At 61.1% G+C, this 24,602-nt stretch overlaps 1 protein-coding gene across 1 annotated transcript in view; it reads right to left on the reverse strand.

Annotated features, from left to right (window-relative positions):
• The window catches only part of VAC14 (VAC14 component of PIKFYVE complex), a 76,329-nt gene that overhangs the window by 11,556 nt on the left and 40,171 nt on the right, over positions 1-24,602 (reverse strand). The window contains exon 14 of the mRNA XM_043438070.1: positions 21,654-21,786. Within this exon, the coding sequence (XP_043294005.1) occupies positions 21,654-21,786 (133 nt within the window). The remainder of the gene's footprint in view (positions 1-21,653; positions 21,787-24,602) is intronic.

The following is a 24,602-nucleotide window of genomic DNA, read 5'->3' on the forward strand; positions in this document are numbered from 1 at the left end:
CCCGGCTCCCTTCCCCGCTCTGCCTCCTAGGAGCCCGTGGTGAGCGGGCTCGGCTGTCCCCGCAGCGGGCCCGGCAGATGGCGGCCTCACGGGGCTGCTGCGTCATCACTTCTCCACGGAGGCCCCGCCCGCTTGGGCTGCCTGCCGGGCCCTCAAGCAGAGCATCAATAATGGAACACAGCTTGCGAGCATTAAACATTTGCCCATATTTTTTAATACCCACATTAATGTGCTATTCATGATAAGGCAATAGCTTGGAAAATACTTGGGGACAAGGCAGAGAAGTGGGGTGCAAGGGAACCTGGGTGGGGTCTGGGAGGCCACAACCTGGGGGCCCCCTTAGGCCCGAGGAGAGCAGGGGTCCACCCACACCTGCCCTGGGGCGGCCCGCAGTGCACCCCTGGATCCCAAGGACACTCTGCCCCCTCTCCTCCAGCCACCCGCTGCGGCATGGACCACTGTCCCATGCTTCCAGGTCCGAGTTCCCACAGGGGACCCTGTGTCACTCACAGGGGCTCTCAGGGGAGCAGCCTACCTTCCGCTGGCTCTGAAACCCCCGGGTCATGAGAGGGACCGTCACTTTCCCTAACGCACAGACAGAGAGGGGCAGCCTCAAAAGGCCAAGCCAGGCGCTGGGCTGGGAAGGCTCAGGACCAGAGCCCGCCCGCAGGGGCCGCACCACGCTTGCTGGGCTGGTGTGAGCCTCCTCACTGTCCCCCAACCACAGACACCGGCCAAGCACCCACCAGACTGCCCCTGAACGGCCTCAGCCGCGGTGGGAGCTGCTGCCCTGGGCCCAACCTGGCGCCCACCCACAGCCCCTGCTGCAGGTGACCATGGGCCAGAGTGGGCAGGAGGAAGACCTCAGCCGGCCTGGCAGGGGGCTGGAGAGTGCGGGCCGTGCCCCGAGGCCGCAGGTCCTCCCTCTGTCCTGGTGTGGGAAGGCCCCGCGCCGCTTCTTTTCCGGGGACTGGGACCACGCTGGGCCAGGCCAAGTCCTGCTGTGGGGGCCAAGACCCCTGCCTTCCCTGCCGGGCCAAGTGCAGAGCACAGGAGTGGAGACCCTGCTCTCCCGGGGCTCATCCTGTGGGCGGGGGTGCACGGGGCAGGGTGCCTGGGGGAGGCCGTCTTGGTAGTGGGGGTGCTGAGAGAGGGGGGGGACCCAGTCCTTTCGGGACAGAGGGGGCCGGGGGGCAGGCATGGGCTGGCACAGAGGAGGGGGGCGTGGACGGTGGGGACAGCTGGGGGCCAGGCCTGCGTGGAGGAGCAGGGGCCCGAGCACGGGCACTCTTCCTGGGGAGGCATCCTGCTGCCTGCTGCCTGCTGCACAGCGCGCTGGGAAATCTAAAGTCAGCCATGTGGCTCTGGGAGAAGACGGAAGACTTCTTCCCATGACCCCACTCCCCTGCTTCCTCCAAAAACAGGACCGGCGAAGCCACGTTCCCCCACCCACGCTGTTGGCCAAGCCTTCCCAGGTCCCCGGGCTCCCTTCCGGTCTCCCTGGCGCCTGTCGCCAAGTCAGGGCATGCTGACGCCCCCGCCACCTGGCCCTGCGGGTTCTGACACCAAGCCCGGCGCCCAGTGCTGGCTGGGAAGCGAAGTGAGCTCATCCTTTCTCGAGGGGCGCTGGGGGCGGCTGCCCGGCCCTCCCCTCCCCACTCCTTGCTCAGGCCTGGCTTTTTGTAGAAAAGCTGAAGCAGACAGTATGTCTGATACCCGAAGAGAAGGTGCTGGGTGAGCAAGCAGCCTGCAGGGCCCGGGAGTGTCCCCTACCCAGGCCGACAGTGCCGGCTTTGGGACCAGCTGGGGGCACAGCCCAGCCCACTGGTGAGTCTGCCCGAGGTTACTGGTCGGGGGACGTGGGGCTGGCATCAGGTGGACTCAAGAGAAGTTTAAGGGGAAATGGAGGCTGGAGGGCTTTCCCATCTTGACTGTCCCGAGTCACTAGCTACCCGCACAGACGGGGTGGCCAGCAGCTGGCCTGAAAGGGGAGAGCCTGGACTCACCCCACTGGAGCAGGAGGGGACGCTGCTGCTGAGAGACAGGCATAAACGCGGGGGCTGCCTTCTGCTGCCCCAGTCACGCTTAACACAGTCTGTTCCTGCTTCAACCCCTGCTCATTGCCCCACGACGAACAGAGAACTCAAAATGAGCCCCAGCGGGCGTGCCGCCACTCCCTAGGGCCCCTACCTCCCGAGGAGCCGGAGGACCAGACCTTCCCAGGCCCCTCCAGATCTTGAGGAATCGCGCTGTGTTAGCGCCACACGGGGGACAGGCAATGCCAGTGACTTCGTTCAGCGCCTCCTGTCTGACTGGGCCCAACCAATGGTTTCCTGACGCGGGCAGGTCTGTCGCTCACGGAGGCATCCTCTGCGTTCTCCGCCAGCACTGCCCGCCGGGTCCGTCACGCCTCCGTCTCCATGCCGGCCATCCAGCCCGCCCGGCACCCATCTCCTGCCCAGGTTCTGGGCCGGGGGCCCGCCCCTGTGAGCTCAGCTTCAGGGGGTGGTGTGGCCCGTGGGGAGGGGCGCGTTGGGCTTCGAGAGGTGAGCAGGCAGGTGCCCTGAGTCAGGCTCCCTGCGAGGCTGCACGTGGAGCGCGCCTTCTCCCGCAGGCCTGGCCTCCCTTCATCTCCATCCCCAGCTGCCAGCACCGCGCATGGAGGGCCAGGCCCTCACCTCCTCTGCCTTTTGGCCCTAGGTCGTGTCCACGGCCCCTCGGTGATCCGAGGCCAATGGAACAGGCCTTTGCCGGGAGCCCCACAGCCGTAACTCTGAAGCGCAGCCTCATGTCAAACACAGGGAACGCGGGGCCCAGAGTCATTCCCACAGGAAAGGGCCCTCCCGCCTTGCCCTGCCCCTGTCCCCACAGCTGGGATCCTTTAGGAATTTAAAGGGAAAGCGGCTCTCAGGTCGCTGAGACATCTGGATGGGGGAGGAGGCCGTGGGCTCCCTTCTGAAGTTCAGAGAGCTCCCTGCCTCCTCCCCAACAGCCCCCGGCTTCTCTTCCCTTCCAGCTCTCTGCTTCCCAAGTATGAAAGTTGTAAATCTGTTTTATTTATTTCAATCAATCCTCAGCAGTGTGCCCCTCAGGGCAGAGGCAGCCATGGTAACCCTGCCAACTCATGCCTTAAAAATTCATCGTGTCTAATGCAGCCAATGTTTCTGATACACTGAGAAGTTTTTTGGGGGGGTGTGTGGTGGGAAGAGAGGGTACAGGAGTTGTTTTTCTAGGTCTTGCTGGGAGTCGGTGCAGTGGGGGTGAAGACAGAGGCGGATAGGCAGAGGCAGAGGGCCGGGAAGGAAGGGGCTTCGGTCCACGCAGCTTGTTTGACCCTGCTACAGAGGGTGTGGCAGGCTCTGGGGGCAGACGCCTGAGCGGGGCTCATCCTGGGACCTTCAGGGAAGGCCTCCTTAGGGCGGGAGGGGCCAAGAAAACCAAGCGGTCTCCTGGAGGTGGCCAGGGCCTCTCTGGAGGCTCAGGGTTTGCTCCAGGGACCACGGAGAGAGGGGGCAGAGCCGGGAGAAGTCTGTTTGTCACTCAGTCGTGTCCAACTCTTGCAAACCCATGGACAGTAGTCTGCCAGGCTCCTCTGTCCATAGGATTCTCCAGGCAAGAATACTGGAATGGGTTGCCATTTCCTTCTCCAGGGGATCTTCCCAACCCAGGAAATGGAACCCAGGTCTCCTGCACTGCACATAGATTCTTTGCCAACTGAGCTACGAGGGAAGCCCAGGAAAGGTGACCCCCATTTCCTCCTTCCCGCCCGTCCACCAGACGCCCCTCTGGCGTGCGTTTCCCGTGTGCCACAGCAGTCTGCTCAAGCCCAGCCCCTGTCCGCTCTAAGTGCCTCTGGCCCCCGACGGGCCTGTGCCCCGACTCAGCATGTCCCGCCATCTGCCTGTACCCCCGGGGTGCCGGCCCCTGCCGCTCCCTGGGGACATCTCCTTTCACGATCTCGGCTTCCCGAGGGAAGACGCCCCATCGTGAGGGGCCGCTGGGGGCAACGGGAGACGGAGACTTGTGGGCCAGAAGTTAACGACAGGAGGGCGGGGTGGCCCGGCTCACTTTGGTGTGGCACGCAGTTGGCACTGAGAACCGTGTGTGCGCGGGAACCCAGGGAGTCAGGCGGGCTGTGAACCATGCAGGGCTGACCTACAGACAACGTCCGAGTTTGTGTCCTAGAAAGGAGGCTGCACCTTGGTCACACAGGGAGCCTGCCCTGAACATGGCTGGAGGCACGTCAGGGGGCAGGGGTGCGACCTCCTGCCGGAGGCTCTGGGGACACCACGGAAGGAGGGGGAAGCCCCTGGGGGCTGTCTCTCCACGCCCCAAGCCTCAAACCCCAGAAGGTGAAGCCCATGGCTTTAGAACATTTCACCTTTTGAGCACTCCAGGGAGAGGAAAAGAAAGGGATGGGCCGTCGTGGGAAATCCTGTGGTCTCCATGACAATCAGCTCCAGCCAGCCCTTGAGAGGGGCCCTGCCTCTCCCGTCACAGGGATTCCCTTCAAGCTGAATCACAGCTTCCTCAGCGTCGGCCCCACAGGACAGAGGTCTGTGAGTGCTTCCTCCACATCAGGCCTGTCAGATACCTAAAGCCCCTTTCACGTGGGCCAGGAGCTGCTGCAGAGAACGAGGGTGAGGCCAGAGCCTTGCTGAGGTCCCTGTCTGGTCAGCCCTCCCTGGCGCCTGAGTGCTTCGCTGCTGCCTCGCTGTTTGCCCGGCTCACCCAGCAGCTCTGATGGGCTTTTTCGGGAAGACGCAGGGTTTCGGGGGAAGGAGGAGGGCACCCTGGCTACAGGTATCACGAGGCCTTCTCATGGACTGGAGCCTGGGTTTCTCCAGAACCTTCCTGTGGCGCTGGGGCAGTTTACCAGCAAAGCAGCTCTTCCCGCCCCACCCTCAGGCTGCCTCTGGGGGTAGTGGGCACGGAGCAGCCACACAGCCATCCCTGGCAGTGGTGACCTGCGCCCACACCGAGTCTGCTCTGCTGGGGTGCTGGCCTGTCTCCAAGGGCTGGGGAGCCCAGTGGGGGCGAGGACAGAACCCATGGGGGTGACCCCACCAGCAGGCCCCAGAGCAGCTGCCGCCTGAGGCCCAGGAGGAGCGGGGGTCTCAGTCCGATGACTCCCATGCTCTGAGTCCAGGCTGAGAGGTCGGGGAAGTGACCCTGAACCCTGCAGGCCTGGAGGCCCACAGGGACCATCAGGAGAACTGCGCGGAACGGTCCTCCCCTCTGAAGCCCTGCAAGAGCCACGCCGCCGGGGCCACGGTGCCGCCGAGCCCCAGACCCAGAGTTCAGGCTTCCTTCCACCGGACAGTCAGCTGGGTGTCACCTGCAGCACAGACCTCTCCTCCTGGGTTAGCCCCTCTTTCCACCCGAGGGCTCCAGCTCCCTGTGACCGGAATGCCTAAGGCACACAGACCTCATGACATGTGCCCTTAATCGTCAGGGTCCCTTGAGGTGGAGGGGACAGGTAGGGGAAGGCGCCGCTCAATCGCTGACACTTCTCCCCTCAAATGGTGGGGGTGACCTTCTGAGCAATGAGGCAGCAGGTGACAGAAGTGCCAGGAGTCAGGGGCCGGATGGGCTGCCCTGTCGTCCCCGAGAGTGGCTTGGGGACGCCCCTGCCCCACCAGCCTTCCCGTAAGCAAGCTGCTCTGTTCACACTTTCCTCTACTCCATCCCCTTCTTCCCAAACTAGCCCTTTGCTCCAGGCCAAGGATCACTCCCTGTTGCTTGGTGAGGAGACCACAAGCACCTACAGATGGCAAGCACCTCCTTTCCACCTCAGTCACCCTGGGCTGGACACAGAAGCCTGAGTGTCCCCCCACACTGCCCCTCTCAACGCCGCCTCCAGACTCGGGCCCAGCAGCCTGGTGTTCACATGGTCACCCCACCCAGGCCAGAATGGCCCCCTCCTTAAATTCTTCTTCACCCAAATGGGCTGCCCTTGTGGTGTGGGTCCTAGGCGACCACAGCGGTCCATCTGTATCTCACATTCCCATGGCAACTCCTCCAAGGATGTGCCTTGAAGGGCTCCCATCTGCTCTGGCGGCAGCCTCGGTGCCCGGCCTGTGGGCGCCATACACACCTCCTGTCTCAGAGTCCTGGCTCGGTCAGAAGGTCACACAGTGACCCTCCAGAACCAGGAGGCCCTCCACATCAGAAACAGCCCCTTACTGAGACCCCTGAGCCCAGCTGCACACTGGAGTCACCCGAAGACCGCTGGGGCCTCCAGGAGTAGGTGACGTATATTCCTAACAGGCTTCCCGGTCAGGACTGAGAACCGCCGCCCTGAACTGCTGCCCGCCTGGAGATGCCACTCTCTGTGGAGAGTGGTTTCACGGTCCCGGCAAAGGGCTGCAGGGCCCAGGCCTGGCTCGGGGCTTTGGCTGCTCTCCTCCTCCCGACCACTCCCCACCTGTCCAGGGCCTGCGTCCTGGCTTCCCCTGAGTTTCTACCTTGTCCCTGCCTTAGGGTCCCAGGTCCTCTGTGCATAGCCCTGACTTGCTCCATTGGAAGGGTGAGAGAGAACTGAGTCCTCAGACCCAGACAGCGTGGCCACCCTGCCCTCAGTCCCCACCTGGCGGCCCTGGGGGGAAGCACAGTGCTCCCCTGGGTCCCAGCCTCGGAGGCCCGGGGGGAAGCACAGTGCTCCCTTGGGTCCCAGCCTGGTGGCCCCGGGGGGAAGCACAGAGCTCCCCTGAGTCCCAGCCTCAGAGGCCCGGGGGGGAGCACAGTGCTCCCCTGGGTCCCAGCCTGGTGGCCCCGGGGGGAAGCACAGAGCTCCCCTGAGTCCCAGCCTCAGAGGCCCGGGGGTGGGGGGTGGGGAGAGGAGCACAGCGCTCCCCTGGGTCCCCTCCTGGAGGCCCTGGGGCAGGGAGGGGGGGAAGAGGGGAGGAAGCACCGTGCTCCCCTTGGTCCCCGCCTCAGAGGCCTGGGGTGGGGGAAGCACAGTGCTCCCCTGGCTCCCCGCCTGGTGGCCCCGGGGGGAAGCACAGAGCTCCCCTGAGTCCCAGCCTCGGAGGCCCGGGGGGAAGCACAGTGCTCCCCTGGGTCCCAGCCTGGTGGCCCCGGGGGGAAGCACAGAGCTCCCCTGAGTCCCAGCCTCAGAGGCCCGGGGGTGGGGGGTGGGGAGAGGAGCACAGCGCTCCCCTGGGTCCCCTCCTGGAGGCCCTGGGGCAGGGAGGGGGGGAAGAGGGGAGGAAGCACCGTGCTCCCCTTGGTCCCCGCCTCAGAGGCCTGGGGTGGGGGAAGCACAGTGCTCCCCTGGCTCCCCACCTGGCGGCCCCAGGGGGGAAGTACAGCGCTCATCGTCCCTGCGTGCGCCTCTCCTGCCTTCCTGGCTGCATCTGGCTTCCACAGGAGAGAACTGTCTCCAATCAGGGAGCTGGAACGATTAGTGCCTTTCTGGCCTTCCAATCTTTCGTCTGGGAGTTCTACAGAATTTTATGATCTGAGATCATTTTCTGTAGCTCTTCACAAGTGCCCACTTAAAGGGCACTGAGATAAACGTCAGGACAGACAGGGAAGTGAAACGCTAATACCCACTGCTGGTAACAAAGAGCAAATATCAGAGCAGCCTCGGCGCTTGAGTCTCTTGGACAGCATGAAGAGATCAGAGTGAAAGGGCTGGGAGGATGGCAGGGTCACAGCTGAAGGTATGGGACAAAGAGAGCATGGAGGGGACTGCTTCAGTTCTCCGTGGCCAGATGCAAAGGGGCTTCTCCTATTTGTACCCCCTCCCACCCGCTGTCAGGAGGCTGCAAAAATTCCTTTTGTGATCAGTCATTTTCAGGGAAATTTAAGATGCATGAAATAGGCTTTTCATCTGAATGTCCCTTCCCAGCCCAGAAGATCTTTATGGGATTAAGCACACGAGAATGGGAAACGGCTCCAGATGTGACGGTGTCCTGCAGGTGCCCGAGGAGTCCCAGGTCTCGGTTACAGAGACAGCCCCCTACCTTCCCCGACAGAGTGTGTCAGGCAAGGGGTCCTCCCAGCACCCCATCACCACCCACAGATCACGGTCTGGATGCCGCACACAGACATGGGCGATGGAGTTCAACCCTGACACGGCAGCCTTGCTCAGAGACAGCTGACCCTGAGTCGGCCTGCTGCAGCCTGAAGACGAGAGGGCAGTGTCCTGACGAGCTCGGGATCCTGATGGATCCGCTTGTCAGACGACGGCTGGAGTGTGAGGGAACACAAGGCAAGTGGCAGAACGACTGAGTCTGGAATTCTCTGCCAGAAAACCACAACCTTCACCACAAACAGAATTACATGTTTGTAAATGCAAAGACAAGTTTTGGGAGGAAAGCAGAGGCTACTTGTGGGGGAGGAAGGGGTGGGGAGGGTCTCTCACATTTCAAACTACATTCTTCTGCGTTATTTCCATTTTTATCTTACATGGGTTAAAACGTCTTTTGAAACAACACAGAGATCACTTAGAAACCGACACCTTCGGGGATGGTCGTGGACCCCCTCAAGGAGATCTCGGAGGCGGAGCAGTGAGATTTAACAATGGAAACAAGCACTGCACCAAGGAGAGGATCAACAGCCAGGAACGGTATTTTTAGCTACGGTGGCTCTTTGCTTCAAAGGCGTAGGTTTCACATAAAACCAGGCAAACCTCCTACAGAGTCTGCCTGTTTGCAAGGAGTGATTAGCATAATACTCCTCACAGGAGAAAACGCCTGGCTCCACTCTGAGGCAGGAGTGCCTACTACTGGGTGGTTTCTCCTGAAATAGCATCTGAGCAGAAGAGCAAAGTCTCATCAATGGAGACGAAGGCCCAGCCTTCCACCAGAGCTGGAAAGCCGCCTCTACCCAGGGCCTGGGGCTGGTGGGTGCGATATAGCCAGGCCAGGGGAGATCTGAGACTGCAGCCTCGCATGGGAGGCCTCCCCATCTGCTTGGCTATTTAAATCACGTTTGCCTCATGTAAGCACCTTCTTCCCATTTCAAGTACAGAGGGTCTGGGGGCTGCCTTTCTAGATGTCCCTTCCGAGGGGGAGGTCAGAGCCAAGTCAGGGCAGAAGATGGATGCGGAAGATGGATGGGCTGGGGAGATGGCAGGCGGGGACCGTTGCCCAGGACTCGGACGCCTGCGTACGGGGAGGTGTCCCCCCCAACCCCGAGGCGATGGGGGCCCTGGGGGGCGGTGCCGCTGTGCTGAGCGGGCTGCAGCCCGTGCCACCCTCCCCCCAGCCCCTCGGGCGCTCACGCCTGTCCAGGCCCATCCATCCTGCCTCCCTCTCTGGCCTCTCGTCCCGAGCGGGGCTCCCCACTCTGCTGGCACTATGCTTGGCCTGGAGGCGCATCTCTGATGGCTGTCTTTCCTCTCCTAGGAGCCCCCTAGCTGGCTCAGCAAGACTAAACATGTAAAGGGATGTCTGATCGTTTCTCCAAACACCACACGAATGAAATGGAAGCTGTGACCTTCCCAGACCTCTGGAATCACATCCTCATCTCAGGAGCTGAGCTGGGGACGAGTATCACCGGGCAGCCGCCCTGTCCCAACAGGCCCAGCACCCCACCCTGGGGGGAGTGTGCCCTTGGACCACACGAGCGATGGGGCTGGGGCAGAACGCGGCAACGCTGTTGCTCCTGCAGGCACCGCTGGCTGGAGACAGGGCAGAGGGTCGCCGGGGAGGGGAAGGGGGGGCTCGTTCCTTTCTGCGTCCCTGCTCCCCGCGGGGACCCTGCAGCGGTAAGATCACAGGTTCTCCTGCAGAGGGTCAGAGGACCGGGAAATACTCACAGACGGCGTGCACAGCTGAAGATCTGAGGAAGCAATTACCGTGCTACTTGGGGGTGCAGGAGAAGCAGAAGGAACTGGACTGGGGTGGCGGCTCAGGCTTGAAGGGTAGGAAGGAAGTGAGGTAACGCCAGGAGCCTGCCAACTGCTCGGGCCAGGGGCTACTGGCAGAAGGGGCGGGGGGCGCCTCAAGAGCCGGCTCGTCTGTCAGGAAGGGCATCAGCTCACGCAGGAGGAAGGGAGAGGCTGACTCCTCTCTGGGGACAGGTGGGGAAAGCTGGCTGAGCTCACAGGCACCTGGGACTAACTGCCTGGAAGAGCCACATGCATCAGGGCAGGGACGTCTGGGTATCAAGAAGGCCTGAGACTCAGTCCAGGTTATCTGCTCACACTGCCAGCCCCGGCACCACTGAACCTTCCAGAACGCTGTAACGGCCACCTCCCTTGTCAAGCAAGCTTCCTGAGCTGCTCCTTAACCAGCCTCTGGTGTCTGAGGAGGCCATTGACGCAGCTGGAGACAGACAGCGTCCCCATCACCACAAGCCCTGGGCCCCACTTCCCTGCCGTTCATGGGAGCGTGGGGCCCGGGGCTCTGGGAGCTCAGGCAGTCCCCCGGCTCGGTGCCACCCACCCCAGCATGGCCACATGTCGGGGTGCCCCTCAGCACTTGTGCACGCCCGCAGCAGGTGCAGAGGGCCTTCTGAGCCTGCCCGGGGTCCGTCAGTGACTCCGGGGGAGCCTCAGGCTGCTTGGGCCTGGCCCCCGCCTCACTCCCAGCCCCGCCGGGGGTCTGCGCCCTGGCCCCAGGCTTCCGGGCACACTCTTCGTACACATGGGCACCTTCTCCTACCACCTCCCCGCCACTGAGTGCCTTCTCTTCCATGGCTCAGGGACTCTGCATCTCTTTCTAGAAGCTTCCCTGGACCCCTCCCTCCATGCTGGGCACCCCCCCTCATGTGCTCCCACAGAGCATCATTGCTGCTCAAGTTTGGGGCCCCCCGGAGGGCACTGGGACCCTGTCTCTGAGGGCTGCTCGGTGATGCGTGGAGGCCGGCACAGCAGCAGCCCCTCCGGAGCGGGGGGCACGGGGGGAGCTGAGGACTCTGACCCACTCTCACGGGGGGTGAGCGCTTGCTCCCGGCAGTCCATTCAGAGACGAGGACTCTTGCCTGGCCTGACAGCTGTGGCCTAATTTCCAGGGCTCTACCCGGCTCCTTAATTTTACCCACTTGGTATTTTCACTCCTGCAGCACGGGGGGATGGAGAGGGCCTGGGGCGGGGGAGGCGTGGATAGCAGAGGGCTGAGCGCCTGGGGCTGGTGGACTCGGGGGCCGGGGGCGCAGGGGGAAAGCACGGGGTGAGGGGGGCCAGAGCGGTGGCTTTTTTTTTTTTTAATCTTCAAAAGGAAAAACAACAACAACAAAAAGCCAGCTCCTAAATCCTACCCCACTGATTTTCCTCAGTAAGCGTTTTCAACAAGGTCACGAATGCACTGGCTCTATAGATTCTTGGCTCCAAACCACATTTCAGGCAGCCTTTAAAAGCCAGTTCTTGGCGTAGCTTCAGCTGAGCCTGAGGAGAGGGAAAATCAGAGCACTTTTATGCCCCGAGAAAACATAAGATCCAGGTCACAGCTTCTTGGCTCTGCTGAAGCTGCCAGGCACCCCACCTCCCCGCAGACCCAAACCTGCGGACCCCCGTCAACCCTGCCGCTCCCTCCGGAGCAGGAGCCACGGTGCTAGGGCTCACACTTCTCACTCAGTCGTCCGCCTGTGTGACTGGACCGCCACCTGGGTGAAGGCAGGCGCGTGTGCCCAGGGCTGGCTCAGGGCCGGGAACGCCGAGGCCGCTCCAGGACCAGCCCCGAAGAACCGCGAGGCGTGCACCTGTGACCCCGCCGCCGCCTGGCTGAGCCTGCGCTCCTCCCTGCCCAGCACCACCCGAGGGTCTGTCCTGCAAACCACGGGGGCGGGTCTGCAGTGGCCTAGCCCGGGCGTGGTGCAGGGCAGAGCCCAAGTCCCCGCCTGTGTGAGAGGCCTCGGCTGGCCCTCAAGGCCCCTCCTGGGCGCCAAACTGAGCCCGAAAGCCAGACTGAGATGGCCCTCATTCCTTCAGTCATGGCCCGGGGCCACCATGCTGCGGCAGAGGTGGGGAGACAGCGTGAGCGCCTCACTGGGCGCAGGGCTGGGTCCGAGTCCAGCCCCAGCTCCACACACAGTGACTCAGCAACACACAACAGACAAGTCCCAGCCTCGGGCACGGCGCAGGGCTGCAGACGGAGACCACAGGAAAGGGGTCCCGTCAGCTGGGGGTCTGACTCCTCAGGCGCCACCCCACCGCCCGCCTGGCCCCGCGGTGGTCTCTGGGAAGGCCACAGGACACACAGAGCTCCCAGCCTGCAGGCGGAGGGGAGGGGGGTCCCTCCTTCCACCGCCACCCTGGAGGGCCCTCGGTGTTGCTGGCTTCATACCCTGGAGGCAGCACCGAGGCTGACCACAGTGGACGCCGGCTGGGTCTGCCTGTCCACAGCCTGGGGTTCTGGTTCCAGACCAATTTCCCACGAGCAGCGGCCCCTCTTCCCCGTGGGAGGGAGGCACACGACCCCGTCCTGCACAGGCGGGGCACAGGCCTGAGTCCTGAGACCCCAGCCCGGAGCGGGGCTGACGGGACCTGAGGACGCCTGGGGGGTTCCCGCTTCGGCCTTGCCAGTCCGCGTTGGGCTGCAACCGAGAGCCCCGACAGGCAGGGCATGGGGGTGGGGACGGAGGCGCGGAGGCCGCCAGGGGGCAAGTCTTAAGTCGCTCAGCGGCTGTCCCGCCTACACGTCCCTAGAAAACAAGAGGCAGTGACAGTCAGCCACAGAGCGCAGGCCTTCCAGGAGCCGAGCCCAGGGCAGCAGCCGCGGATGGCCCTGGAGGGGCCAGGGGCTGGGAATGGGGGGAGCGGGACGGCCAGACCCCCACCCCTGGCTCCCTGACTGACAGGCAGAGGGTGGGAGCTTCATCACAAGGACCCTCGCCGTCACCGTCACCACCAGGACCTCCCGCACCATCACCAGGTACAAGACACTCCCCAGAGCACCGTCTTGTGGTGGCACTGAACCTCCCGAGACCTGGCGGTGATCATGAGATCACGGTGGCTGCTGCTCCACTTTCACACGGGAGGACGGTGCTCAGCAGAGCACTGCGGGCCCTTTCCTCTGGACAGCGCTCCACTCCGCCCCACCCGGGGGCCCGTGACCCTGACAGGGATCCATCTCCCCGCCCACAGTGAGACCAAAGCAGAGAGGCTGAGAGGAGACGGCACCACAGGGAGACACCGAGTTCCTGGGCCTGGCAGCCCGCGCCTCGGTGTGACTCTAAGGGCCAGGCAAGGCCCCCTGTCGTACTGGTGACTGTGACCCCACGACTGCTGACAACTCTAGTTAGGTCTACGCGGCTCTAACTCCAGGCTGCAGACCTCCACTGGCTGGGTTGCACCAGAAGCCCTGGGATTCAGCTGATGGGGGGATGAAAAGAAGGTGGGAATCACTGCACAAGCAGGCTGGACAAGGTGGCCTCTGAGACCCTGTCCAGAGCGAAGCTCTAATACCTCTGGGCTTTAGGCGGATTGTACTCAGAGTCCAGCTCACTGGGAATGCTTACCAGAAATAGGCAGCTCTATGGTTGGTTCTCATGAGCTCCTAATCCCCCGAGAAAAGCACCACAAACCGTAAAAAATGCTGAGAAGCAAAACGTGTCACCTGGACTACATTAGAAATAAAGAACTTCTGTTCATCAGAGACACTTTTAAGGGGGTGATAAGGCAAACCGTAAAATAGGAGATAATTACAGTACACACACTAGAGAACGACTTGAATTCAGAATGTATAAAGAACTTCCACAAATCAATAAGAAAGTCACCAAAGACCCGATGGGGAAATGATTTAAACAGGCTCATGGCAAAAGACAATATCCAGAAGGCAAAAAAGTGATGAGAAGTTCTTTAGCTTCATTAGTCTTCGGGGAAATGCAAATTAAAAGCACGAGGTGAGGGGAATTCCCTGGTGGTCCAGGGGTTAAGACTCTGCGCTTCCAGTGAAGGAACCACTGGATTCAGCCCCTGGTGGGGGAACTAAGATCTTGCAAGCCAAGCAGTATGGCCAAAAGCCAAACAAACAAAACCCCACAAGGTGATACCACCACAAACCTAGCAAAATGGCTAAAAGCAAAGACTGATGATACAAGTGTTGGTGAGGATGTGTGCAACAAGAGTTCTCATACATCCTGGATACAAGCGGAAACTGGTGCAGCTAGGACAGTTATCTGTCAAAGCTAAACATGTGTATGGCCCTGCTCCGGCAATCCCCAGGCATTATCTAAGAGAAATGTGCACGTGTGTCCACCAGAAGACAAGCGAAGGGACACTCATGGCAGCATTATTCATAGCTGTGCCAAAGAAGACAACCCGGATGCCCACGGCCAGCAGAAGGGTAAGTGAGTCTCCGCTCCTCACACAGTGGGGGACGAGACAGACATATGAACTGCTGCTATGTGGGACACAGTGAGTCTCACAAACACGTGGTGGGTCAAGAGAAAGCTTATAAACGAGCACAGATTGTATGATTCCGTGTATATATAGCTCAAAAGATCAGGTTAACAACAAAAAACCCTCCAAAAACCAAAACAAAAAAATCAGGTACACGAATACACAGTTAGAAGTCGGGTCAGTGCCTACTTGGGGGAGGAGGGTAGGGAGGAGACGCGAGAGGGACCTCTGGGTGCTAGAAACGCTTTGCTTCTTGATTTCATCACTTGTTACATGGATACAGGGAACCGGCGAAAACTAACCAAGCTGTAGGACACTTAGGACTCACGTACCTTTATACGGTATGCTGTTATTTAATGAAACGTTTACATTAAAAAAGAATGGCATCGTGGAAACCGAGCCACAGAGGGAGGAGGGAGGAGAGGCTGCCCTGGAGGCCTGACCAGGAGCAGGAGATGGACGTGCGGCACAGAAGCCACACGTGTCAGTGTCACGCGGTGGAGAAGAGAGGGCTTTGCCAGACAGACGGCAAAATGGCAGAGAACAAGGCAGAACGGGGACACAGGAGGCCGCGAGGCTACCGATGACAAGGCTGTGGGTGAGGACGGGAGCTCCGTTATCGGGACAGCGGCAGCTGTCTGGGGGAGCGAGATGAGGAGGCTCAGATGCCCCACGTTTGGGCAGGCGGTCACGGGCGAGAGCAGGGGCTGGGGCGCGGGACCGTGACCGCAGCTCTGACCGGGTTGCGGCCGGCAGAGACGCAGCAGGAGACACACAAACTTCACGCCCAGGAAAGCAGTGTTGGCAGGGAAAGAGTGACAGGCAAGGCTGGAGACAGATGCTCGACAGAGGGCTGGAGAAAAACGAGATGCCTCAGGACTGCACTTGAAATCTGTCTCAGCTCAGCTTCAAAGAGAGAGAGAGAGAGGCCAGTGTGGGTGATGTGAGCAACTGTGATAAACCGGAGGAAAAACAAACGAGCTGGGAGGAGAGGGGTTGAGACTTGTCCTTCTGAGCAAGAATCAAAACGGAGATTTAGACCAAGACAGACAGTCCCTGTCCGAGAGCCAGGCAGTTCCAGTGAGATTATGTCATCTAAATACAGGCCGGAAGCAGGCCAGCGTGGCGGGCCGGCAGGAGTCTGGAGGCCCGGGGCCTGAGGGAGATGGGGAGGGACTTGCAGACTCATCCTCGGTCCCCTTCCGAGCGGGGACAGGCAGAGGCTGAGAGCTGGGAGAGGGTGGCGAGGCTGGGCCACAGCAGGGTTCCCTGTGGGTCAGCGATGCCTGGAGAAGCCCCTTCCAGCCAGGCTGAGGAAAAGCAAGTCCAGACTGGACGCTGGGCAGTTTTCCCCATGGCCTCCAGCACCCAGAAGATGGCTAAGGCTCTGGGCTCCAGGCTCCACGGTGGGTGTGCAGCGCCTCAGGAGATGCCCTGAGACACGGGTGAGGGGCAGGCGCAGGGGCTCCTGGGCCGCAGGGAGACGTAAGGGTGAGGGCAAAGGCCCAGTGCCCACCCTCTCCGGGAGCCGAGCTGCCCGCTTGTGAGCAGACTCCCACTGCCCTCCCTGACCCCGCGAGCGCACAGCGGGCTTACAGAGCCCCTCCTCATGGGCTGTGCTCTGGCCGTTTGAGGCGGCGTTCGGCGCCAGGACTCCCCCAGGCCAGGGCCCTTCCGACGCATCTGCTCAGAGACAGGAGCTCTCCTTCCACGTGGAAAGGGCAGCTGGTCTGATGCCTTGTGGCCCTTCCACGTATTTTACTGAAGATGAGTATGAGAATGTGTGTGTGTGATCTCTGTGGCCACCTGCTAAAAGGATATGCTTGTGGGGAGAGGGGAGGACCCCACAGGGGCCTCCCAGAGCAGCCTACTCTAGGAAACTCAAGGTGAAAAGGCTGGGTGGAAAGCAACAAAGAGCTTCCTGAGAGCCGGTCACAGAGCACCACCAGACTTCTGTAACTGCTGTCCCAGGAGTTTCAAAGCACACTTAGGCCGAGGACACCCACTTGCCTCTCCTGGCTCAGATGCAGCCCTACTCCAGGGAGGCGGAGGATGAAAGTGACCTCTGGGGGCCAATTCCAAGCCTGCTGATATTCTGTTAAGCTGCTCTACTGTGACCCCCGAGCAGTCTGACTTCCCAAGGTCAAAGCTTTGCGAGTTTCCTGGCGTCCTGAGGTAAGGCATAAACAGATCCAGGGACAACTGCAGGTCCCACAACCTCTCAAGCTTCAGAGAGAAACTCACTGTCTAGTTCCCAGCCTCTGGCTACAGTGCCGGGGAGCTGACGCTTCTCAGGTGTGTGGACTACAAAGCAAGCGCTTTTACCGGGAGGCTGGGACGGCCCCGTAGGTGCCGCCACCCATGTGATGAGTCTCTGGAGGCCTTTTAGGGCATCCCATGTGGTGGGCACAGGGTGGGCCCCGAGCCCTTCCCCTTCACAGGCGCTCCTGGATGTGGGGCAAACCGCTGGCTCCATGGGTCACATGGCCCCCCTCTGCCAAGTTCACCCATGCCCTCTAACCTCCCAGCAGCCCTGCTCAAAGCCTCCTTCGGGCCCCTACTTCCATCAGCGCCCCCCTCAAGGGTCCAGGAGGGCCCTCGGAACGTGGGGCCACTTCCCGCTAGAACTCCCCAGACTCCCAGAGCATGCTGCACAGGGCTCTCTCTGGCCAGCATGTCCTCTCCTCCCCCACACCCCTGGCTGCACCTAATTAATCCCAGCCTGACCCAGCAAGGCCCATCACATGTGGTTTCCATATTCCAGAAGAAAAGACGTCACTTCTTGCCAGGAACTCCAGTGTGCATGAGAGTGGGTTCTAAACGGGCAGTGTGAGGACTGCCTGCTGGAGGCCCTGGGTCACAGACGGTTCTGTGAGGTGCAGGGTGCTGGCATTTCTCTAGATTTCTGCCCCTTCCAGCAGCGTCCTTTCACCTTTGCGGGCAGGGCTTTCTGGCAGGCCATCTCTGGCATGTCGGCTCGTGCCACCCTGCACTCACAGGCCCTCAGTGTCATTCCGGTTAGGAGGTGAAAGTCAGGAGCTGGCTGTGCAAAGCAGCTTCTGGCACACACTCCCCGCGCTGTCCTGCGTCTCATCTCACAGACGCACCCTGGCCCTGGAGAGGACTGACGGCGGAAGGCTCCAGAAGGTTCCCACAGGCAGCTGGGCAGGGAGAGGGACGCAGCGATCGCCCGGAGAAGGCCCCCAGCCCTGCTCCGTGTCCTGTCCCCCGCCCCTCGGACACCTGACGGAAGACGCCGGGGAGGTGCCTGGGACCTGCTTCTGCAGACAGACTTAGGGGCGTGTGTCTGTCACAGCAGTTTGTTTCTCCTGGGGAGCGAGGGAGAGCTGAGCTGGGCCTCCCAGCAGCTTCCCAGCCACTTTTCTGCACCGCTCTGTGAACAGGGTCTGGCCAGGTCCCTCGACTCATCTTTCATTCACACCAGCACAAGGGGCTTTGGGGGACCAACCAATGACCCTGGCAGGTAAGGTGGCACGCAGAAGGGCACAGGGACACAGGGTGCCGAGTGAACTCCAGAGGCCCGGGGGATGCAGACGGCGAGCAGGGCCACGTCGGGAGGGCGGGCCCGCAGTGTGGGCCGCCTGTCCCGGGGAGGAGCGCACGAGGACAGCACAGTGGAATTTCCCAATTACGGCGTGAAAAGAGAGCTCCTCTTGCGCCACCGTGCCCCCTCCCGCCCCACAATTAAAAACCAATCCAGTTTCCAGTGGCTTCCTAGCTGGGGCTCTGGGCCCACCAGTCCCTAATGCGGGGCTCTTCTGCGGAGCCCAGGGGCAGGGGTAAGGGGGCACAGGATTAGCAGGGGACGCATTAGGGACGCTGGGCCTTGGACCACTGGACGAGCTGCCAGGCGTGTTTGTGTCGGAGGAGGGCCAGAATGCACCAGAAGCTGTATCCAGTGGGGCTTCTCGGGGTCAGGGTCTCATGGAAGAAAGCCTCGTGACAGCTCCCCCCCGACTTGGGCCCCTTCCCAATGCCTCATCTTGGGGGCTTCCCTTTCTCCCGGGAGGGGGCTCGGGACCCCAGCCACCAGGGACGGGGCTGGTGGGGGCTGCAGCCCTGAGTTCACAGCACAGTCACTGGCTGAAAAGAAAGCATTCTCTGGCCAGCCCTCTTTGCAAGGCAGCAGGGAGGAAGGGGGGCGGGGAGGCCCAGCTGATTAGGCCCCAGGCCGCCGGAGGGCCGCGCGGGCCGGGGTGAGCCTCGCAGGCTCCCGCACAGAAGCAGGCCTTGTCAGGATGACAGCTGCTGGGTTGTGCTGGAGTTCACGTCGCAGTTTATCAAAGAGGCTGCGTTTTCTCCCTCCTCGCCTCTTCTCCGGAATATAGTGGGACGGTTCGTGGGAAAACAAGCCCTGGGCTTGTTCTGTCTGCACGGGCTGGGGGGTGGGAAGGGCCGGAGGAAACGTACACGCACACCCACTCGGGGCCAGGCTGGGCCGCTGGTGGGCGCCCCGGGAGCCGGCGCTCGGCACAGAAGGCTGATTCTCTCACCCTCTGCCGGGCGGTCTCCCCTCCCCACAGACCACGGGGCGGGGCGGAGGCCGCAGCCGCGTCCTGAGGCCAACAGCAGCGCCCCCCAGCTGTGCCTGGCTGCTGCCCCTGGCTCTGCAGAACGACGGGGCAGGCACGAGACCACGTCTTACAGCCAGAGCAAACTGGGCTTGGAGACGGTCCACACAGCTCAGAACTGGAGGAACTGGGATTCGAACCCAGGGTCGTTTGACTTGAGAAGCCCCCTCTTCAACCGGCTCCCAAGTGCCCACGGCACCCGCCTGACCGCCGTGGCGCCCTGGGAGGGGGTGCATGTGTGGGCAGGGCTGGCGGCTCACACAACCTGTTCTCAGCATCCACCCCGCCCCCCCGGCCTCCCTGAGTCCCTGCAGCTGGCAGAAGGGCCTGGGCCTGGGGCGGGGCACAGCAAGCCCTGCTGAGATCAGGTTTTAGAATCCCTGGCCTCCCCAAACCCAACATGCCTCTACACAGTTATGTCCACCAGATAACAAGGCCACGTGGACACCGAGCGGATGTCTGACCCCTGCAGGGGCTCCGTTCCCGCCCCCACGGAGGGGCAACCTGGGAAGGCCAGGCGGGCGGGGAAACCGCTCCGGACCTGCGGAGGGTCCTGCCTCTTCCTCAAGGCTGAGACCCCCAGCCAGATGTCTGTCCTCAAGAACTCCGGACGCCTGTCCTTCCAGTCACCGTCCCTGGACCGAGCTAAATGCAGCACTGTAGGAACCACGGCTAGTCACTTCTCTGCCAGAAGAGTCTCTCTCCTTTCTGTGCTCAATCCTGGGGGTTGAGGGGAGCAACTTATAGCTGGCTGAACACCACAAAGAGGGGTTAAGAAACATCCACGGTCTCTTGTCAGACCTGTGGCTTCACCTCAGCGGTCTGCATGCATCACTAGTGTTTGCTTCTTTAAAACCGCCAGCAGAAAGTAAGGAAATGAGACGGGAGGCAGGTGGGCAGGCTGACCCTCCCAGGTGCGGGCCCCAGCGAAGCTCTGCTGAAGGACCTCGACCCCGTCTGACCACGAGGAGGAGGAGGGCACATGGCTTCAGGCCCTCTTCCACGTCAGGGGGCCGGCGCAGCCCCAGGGAAGCGGTACCTGGACATGACAAGGGCTGCTGCTACTTCGGGGGTCAGGCAGGATGGCAGGTGGGACAACACACGTGAGGGGCCCAGTGGCAGCGCCTTCCATCCTGCCTGCGGCGTTCTCCACCTGGGGCTGGGAGAGCATGCTGGCCAAGCAGGCTGGGAGTGAGCTGTGCCCTGGGGGCAGGCGCGGTGCCCACGGAGGCCCCAGTGTGGTCCTCGAGGGACCTGAGCTCCAGAGCAGTGAGTAACTGCCCTGCTGGATGGACTCGGCCCTAGAAGGCTGAGGGGCGAGGACCCTCTGGGAGGCGGGGTGGCGGGAGGTCCTGGCATGTGGGGTAGGCAGGCCCCTCAGGGACCCAGCTCGGCCGTCTCGCACAGATGGGACGGGGAGCAGCTACAAAATCAGCGGAGTGCAGGGGTCTGCAGCCTAGCTCCAACCGAGCCAGCCGGGCACGTGGCCTCCTCTCATTTCCTTCCTGCAGAAATGAGGATTCCCACCAGTCCAGGATGCCTGGGGGACCCTGCAGAGAAAGCGAAGCCTCGCCACCCTGGAGGCTCTGAACAGGACCATGGGTACAGCAGGACCACCAGTTTGGCGAAGCCTCGGCACTGACGGGAGAGGGAACACCCCTGCACACGGGCACATGCACACGCGGCCCCCACTTCCACCTTGTGCTGTCTGGGGGGGTTGGCGACCCCCCAGCACCCTCTCCCCAGGCCCCGATGGGGCGTGCCAGGCTGATGGAGGCTGGAAAAACCCACTGCAGCGGGCTCTCAGAGAGGAAACTAGCTACAAACTCCCTTTCCAAAGGCCTCTCTCCCCACTGGTTTCCTGAAAGTCTTCCAGGCAAGGAGGACTCATCAAAAGAGCCAACACCTCTGCAATTTGGAAAGCCACATGAAGCTAGCTGTCACTTGTGTGGGGAGAGTCTGTCATTTTCCTGGTGGGGGGTCCCTTCAGTCTGCAACTCACTGTGAAAAAACAAACGTGGAAACCTTCCGCTTTTGGCCAGTGAGGTTCAGAATCCACTTCTGCCCTCTGTAACCGTGACTGCCACCTGGGATCACTCTGCCCCCTGGGGGCCTTTGGCGCTGTCTGGGGACACACTTCTGACTGTCCCCACTGGGGCAGTGAGGGTGCTCCTAGCCCCTAGTGGGTCGGGGCGGGGGACGCTGCTCGATACCCTAGAGAGCACAGAACACCCCCGCCACTGAGAATTAACCAGCCCCAGACGCCAACGTGCCGAAGCGGAGAAGCCCTTCCCTCCTCAAGCTCAGGAAAGCAGGGGGCAGCGACACCCACCACCACCACCAGGAAGCCCTGGGTGGTCCTTCCCAACTGGCAGGGACTGTGCTGTCCTGTTCTTTGCCCTTCCGTCCCCTCCTGAGAATCAATCCTTTGACCACCCCCAGGGTGGCCTCAACGCCACTCTCCCTCTGGGGCTGGGGGCCCTGGGCTTGCTCCCCCATTTCCTTGCCTGCCACTACCCGCCACTCCCAGGGCACTCAGCAGGCTCCTCCCCGCCTCCTGCCCCCTCACTGCTTCCTGCATTTCCCTCTCTCCTCGTCTTTTTTCTGCCTCCCAGGCCCTTCTTCTCAGCCTCCTCTCCCGGCTTCTCCCTCTTTCTGCAACCATCACACACTGGAGAAGCAGGAGAGACCATGGTTGCCTTGACCCATTGCAAGACGTGAGGATGAAAATCCGAGGCCGTGGGAGAAGGGAAGCTCCCAGAACTGACCTGATGATGAAGGCGCCTCTGACCTCCAGGAGCTTCCGCTCACTGCTGAACCTCTTGAGAAGGTTGATCATGAACTTGTAAAAGTAGGAGTTCATGGTCGGGGTGGAAGGAGAACACTCCAAGCCTTTGGTACCTACAGAGAAAGGGATAGACGGGGTTTATTCTGCATGCCCACAGAAAGGAAGTAGTTATTGATGCCAAAAAGGTGGGGAAAGTCCCTGTGCAACCAGATGAGGGAACACCGTCAACCAAGGGCCACGCTGGCAGCAAAAAAGCAAGGACCAAACAAGTGTGTGCAAGCTGATACGACCCTGCTCTCTACGAACGCACCCGTTCCCCTGGTCACCCCTCCATCACTTAGTGACACTCCCTACATGAGACTAGGTGCTAGGTGCCAGGTGTTTTTGAAAAAACACAACACATCTTTAACTCATCATCCCAATATATAAAATACACCCAGGCTTTGGAGGGTTGAGAACAGATGGCAAGTCATAGAGAAGAAAGAGGGAAGGCAGGCACACAGCCCCAGTTGTCCATAAAGCCCACAGACCCCCAGAGGCAGAGGCCACACTCCTTTCCCACCGCTGCTCAAGGAGAAGTCAAAGATGGCACACCCTGGCAAAACGTGACCAGGCGTTGTCACCTGCACCCGGTGCTCTGAAATCAGACATTCTTCATCTTCAGGCAAAGATGCTGTGTCAGAGTAGCACCCTGAAGACCCTGAGCTGGCTTTACAACCAGAAGCACACTCCAGGTCTCCCCCTTACGTGCTTGGTCGCTCAGCTGTGTCCAACTCTTTGCGACCCCATGGACTGTAGCCCGCCAGGCTCCTCTGTCCATGGGATTCTGCAGGCAAGGATACTGGAGTGGGTTGCCATTTCCTCCTCCACCCCCTTATGTATCCCAGCTGAAAATACATGGAAGGCCAGAAACAGCACCCCAACCCCCAGCCTCAAACACGGCCCATTTAAGGCATCAGGTGCAGAGGGGACTGGGGTGGGGCTGACACAGTTCGCAGCCGATCCCGACGTCGTGTGTTCATACATCCCTGGGGTCGCCCCGTCCTTGCTTTCTAGCACATGCTCATCTCAACAGCGCTGGAAAGAAGTGGTGGTGATGACAGGAATCCTCAAGTCCATCTGCCTCAGGCATGAATAGGGCATCTGATTTTTTTGCTAACAGTTTAATTGCGATACAACTCATATACTATCAAGTTCACCCTTTTAAAGTGTACGATTCAGTGAAACAGGCAGGGAGTGGGGTCTCTGGGAATCAAGCTTGGCTGTGAGAGGGTATATCAGCTCCCAGAAGCGTCAACCCAAAGCACAAGTGTGTGGAAGCATCGTCCAGAGCATAAGCAAGCCTTACAGAGGAGCCCTGGCAGGCTGACTTCATCAGATGCTGGGGTCCAGGAGGCAGCAGTGAGACCTTCTCCCAGAAGGTCTACTGTGCTGAACCCAGACTTCCTTACACCCTTGCGAGGTCCTTACAGGGAAGCGGATGGGAACTGGAAGAGGTGTTTCTTGGTTTTTTTCCCCTAGGAAAAAACAGACCAGTCTTTCTGAACTGGTCTGTGAGGATGCCTCACCAGGAGCCACACCTTCAAACTACCGTCATCTCTCCAGAACCTCCTGTGAATCGTGCCTGCGGCGAGCCCTGCGTGAGGAGCCAGTTCAAGGACAGGCCTCACGGCACTTCTTGTCTGCAGTATGTTGTTCTGGGTCCCTGTCCGGAAGAGCCTGGCCCAGGGCCGTCCTGAGTGTCTCTGGAATGGCAAACAGTCTGCTCCCCGCCCCCGAGGGGCTGTTTGCAGAATCGAGTGTCACATTCTTACAGATCGAGTTACTCCAGGCCCAGCTGGGGCTGACTCTGCAGAGATGGCTGTGGACACAGCTGTCCCTGTCCCCACACTTGAGGCCATGAATTCTGCTGCCCCTGTGGAGGCCTGGCTGGAGGGCAGAGGCTCCCCCCACGCGTGGAGGTACGTGTGGCCTGGGGTCCGGCTCCCTGCAGTCCTCTGGGTGCTCAATGACCATGGCTCCTTATGTCCCTGTCCCCCCCACCTTCTGGAGGTGTGTCCCTGTCCCACCCATTAGCAGGCTCAGGTTCCATGGTATTCCAAAGGACAAAGAGATCGAAACAGTGACTGACCATAAAGAAATCCTCCCCGCGCCCCCCACCCCCTCCCAGGCCCTGGGGACTGCGTGACGAGCAGGCTCTGGGGCGAGGTCCTGGGTGGTTCGGCTCTCACGGAGGCAGTGGGGTTTTCTGGCCGCACCATGTGGCATGCGGGGTCTTCAGTCCCCAACCTCTGTCCCCTATATTGGATGGTGGATTCTTAACCACCGGACCATGAGGGAAGTCCCAAACATGGTGTTTAGAGACTGGCTTGGGAGTCCATCACGCCTGAGATCAGATCTTCACTCAAGCCCCGACTAGCTGCGCAGCTTTGGACAAATCTCTCAGCCCCTCTAAGCCTCAGTTTTCTCATCTGTAAGATGGGGGCAATGAGAGCCCACATTAAATGAGACAGAAGATGTAATGTACCAGGCCTGGGTCCTCCTACATAGTCTGTGCTCGAACAAGAGGGGCTGTTACTACCAGCAAACCTGCCCTAACCCGGAGCACTGCATGAGGCGAATGGGTCCCACCTCCTGAGCCACGGCCGCCCCTGGGGCCCATGGTCAACCCTCGAGGTCCAGGCCAACACGGTGGCCCCTGGAGCTGAGGAGGCCCTTAGGAGGGAGGGCGGGGGGGCAGAGGCACGTGGGAAAAGCCGTGTCGAGAGGGTCCTGGCCTCACAGTGCGGTGCTTACCATGGACGCTTCCGCCACTCACTTCAAAGAGCAGGAGGCTGGGTGCAGTCTAAGTGGGCACCACGTGCCTTCCGAGGCTGACGGGAGAGGCCACGGGGCTGCCCGCGGCCTGTGGCCCTTCAGGCTCCCTGCC

The sequence above is a fragment of the Cervus canadensis genome, chromosome 18, assembly GCF_019320065.1.
Source record: "Cervus canadensis isolate Bull #8, Minnesota chromosome 18, ASM1932006v1, whole genome shotgun sequence".
Taxonomy (NCBI): Eukaryota; Metazoa; Chordata; class Mammalia; order Artiodactyla; family Cervidae; genus Cervus; species Cervus canadensis.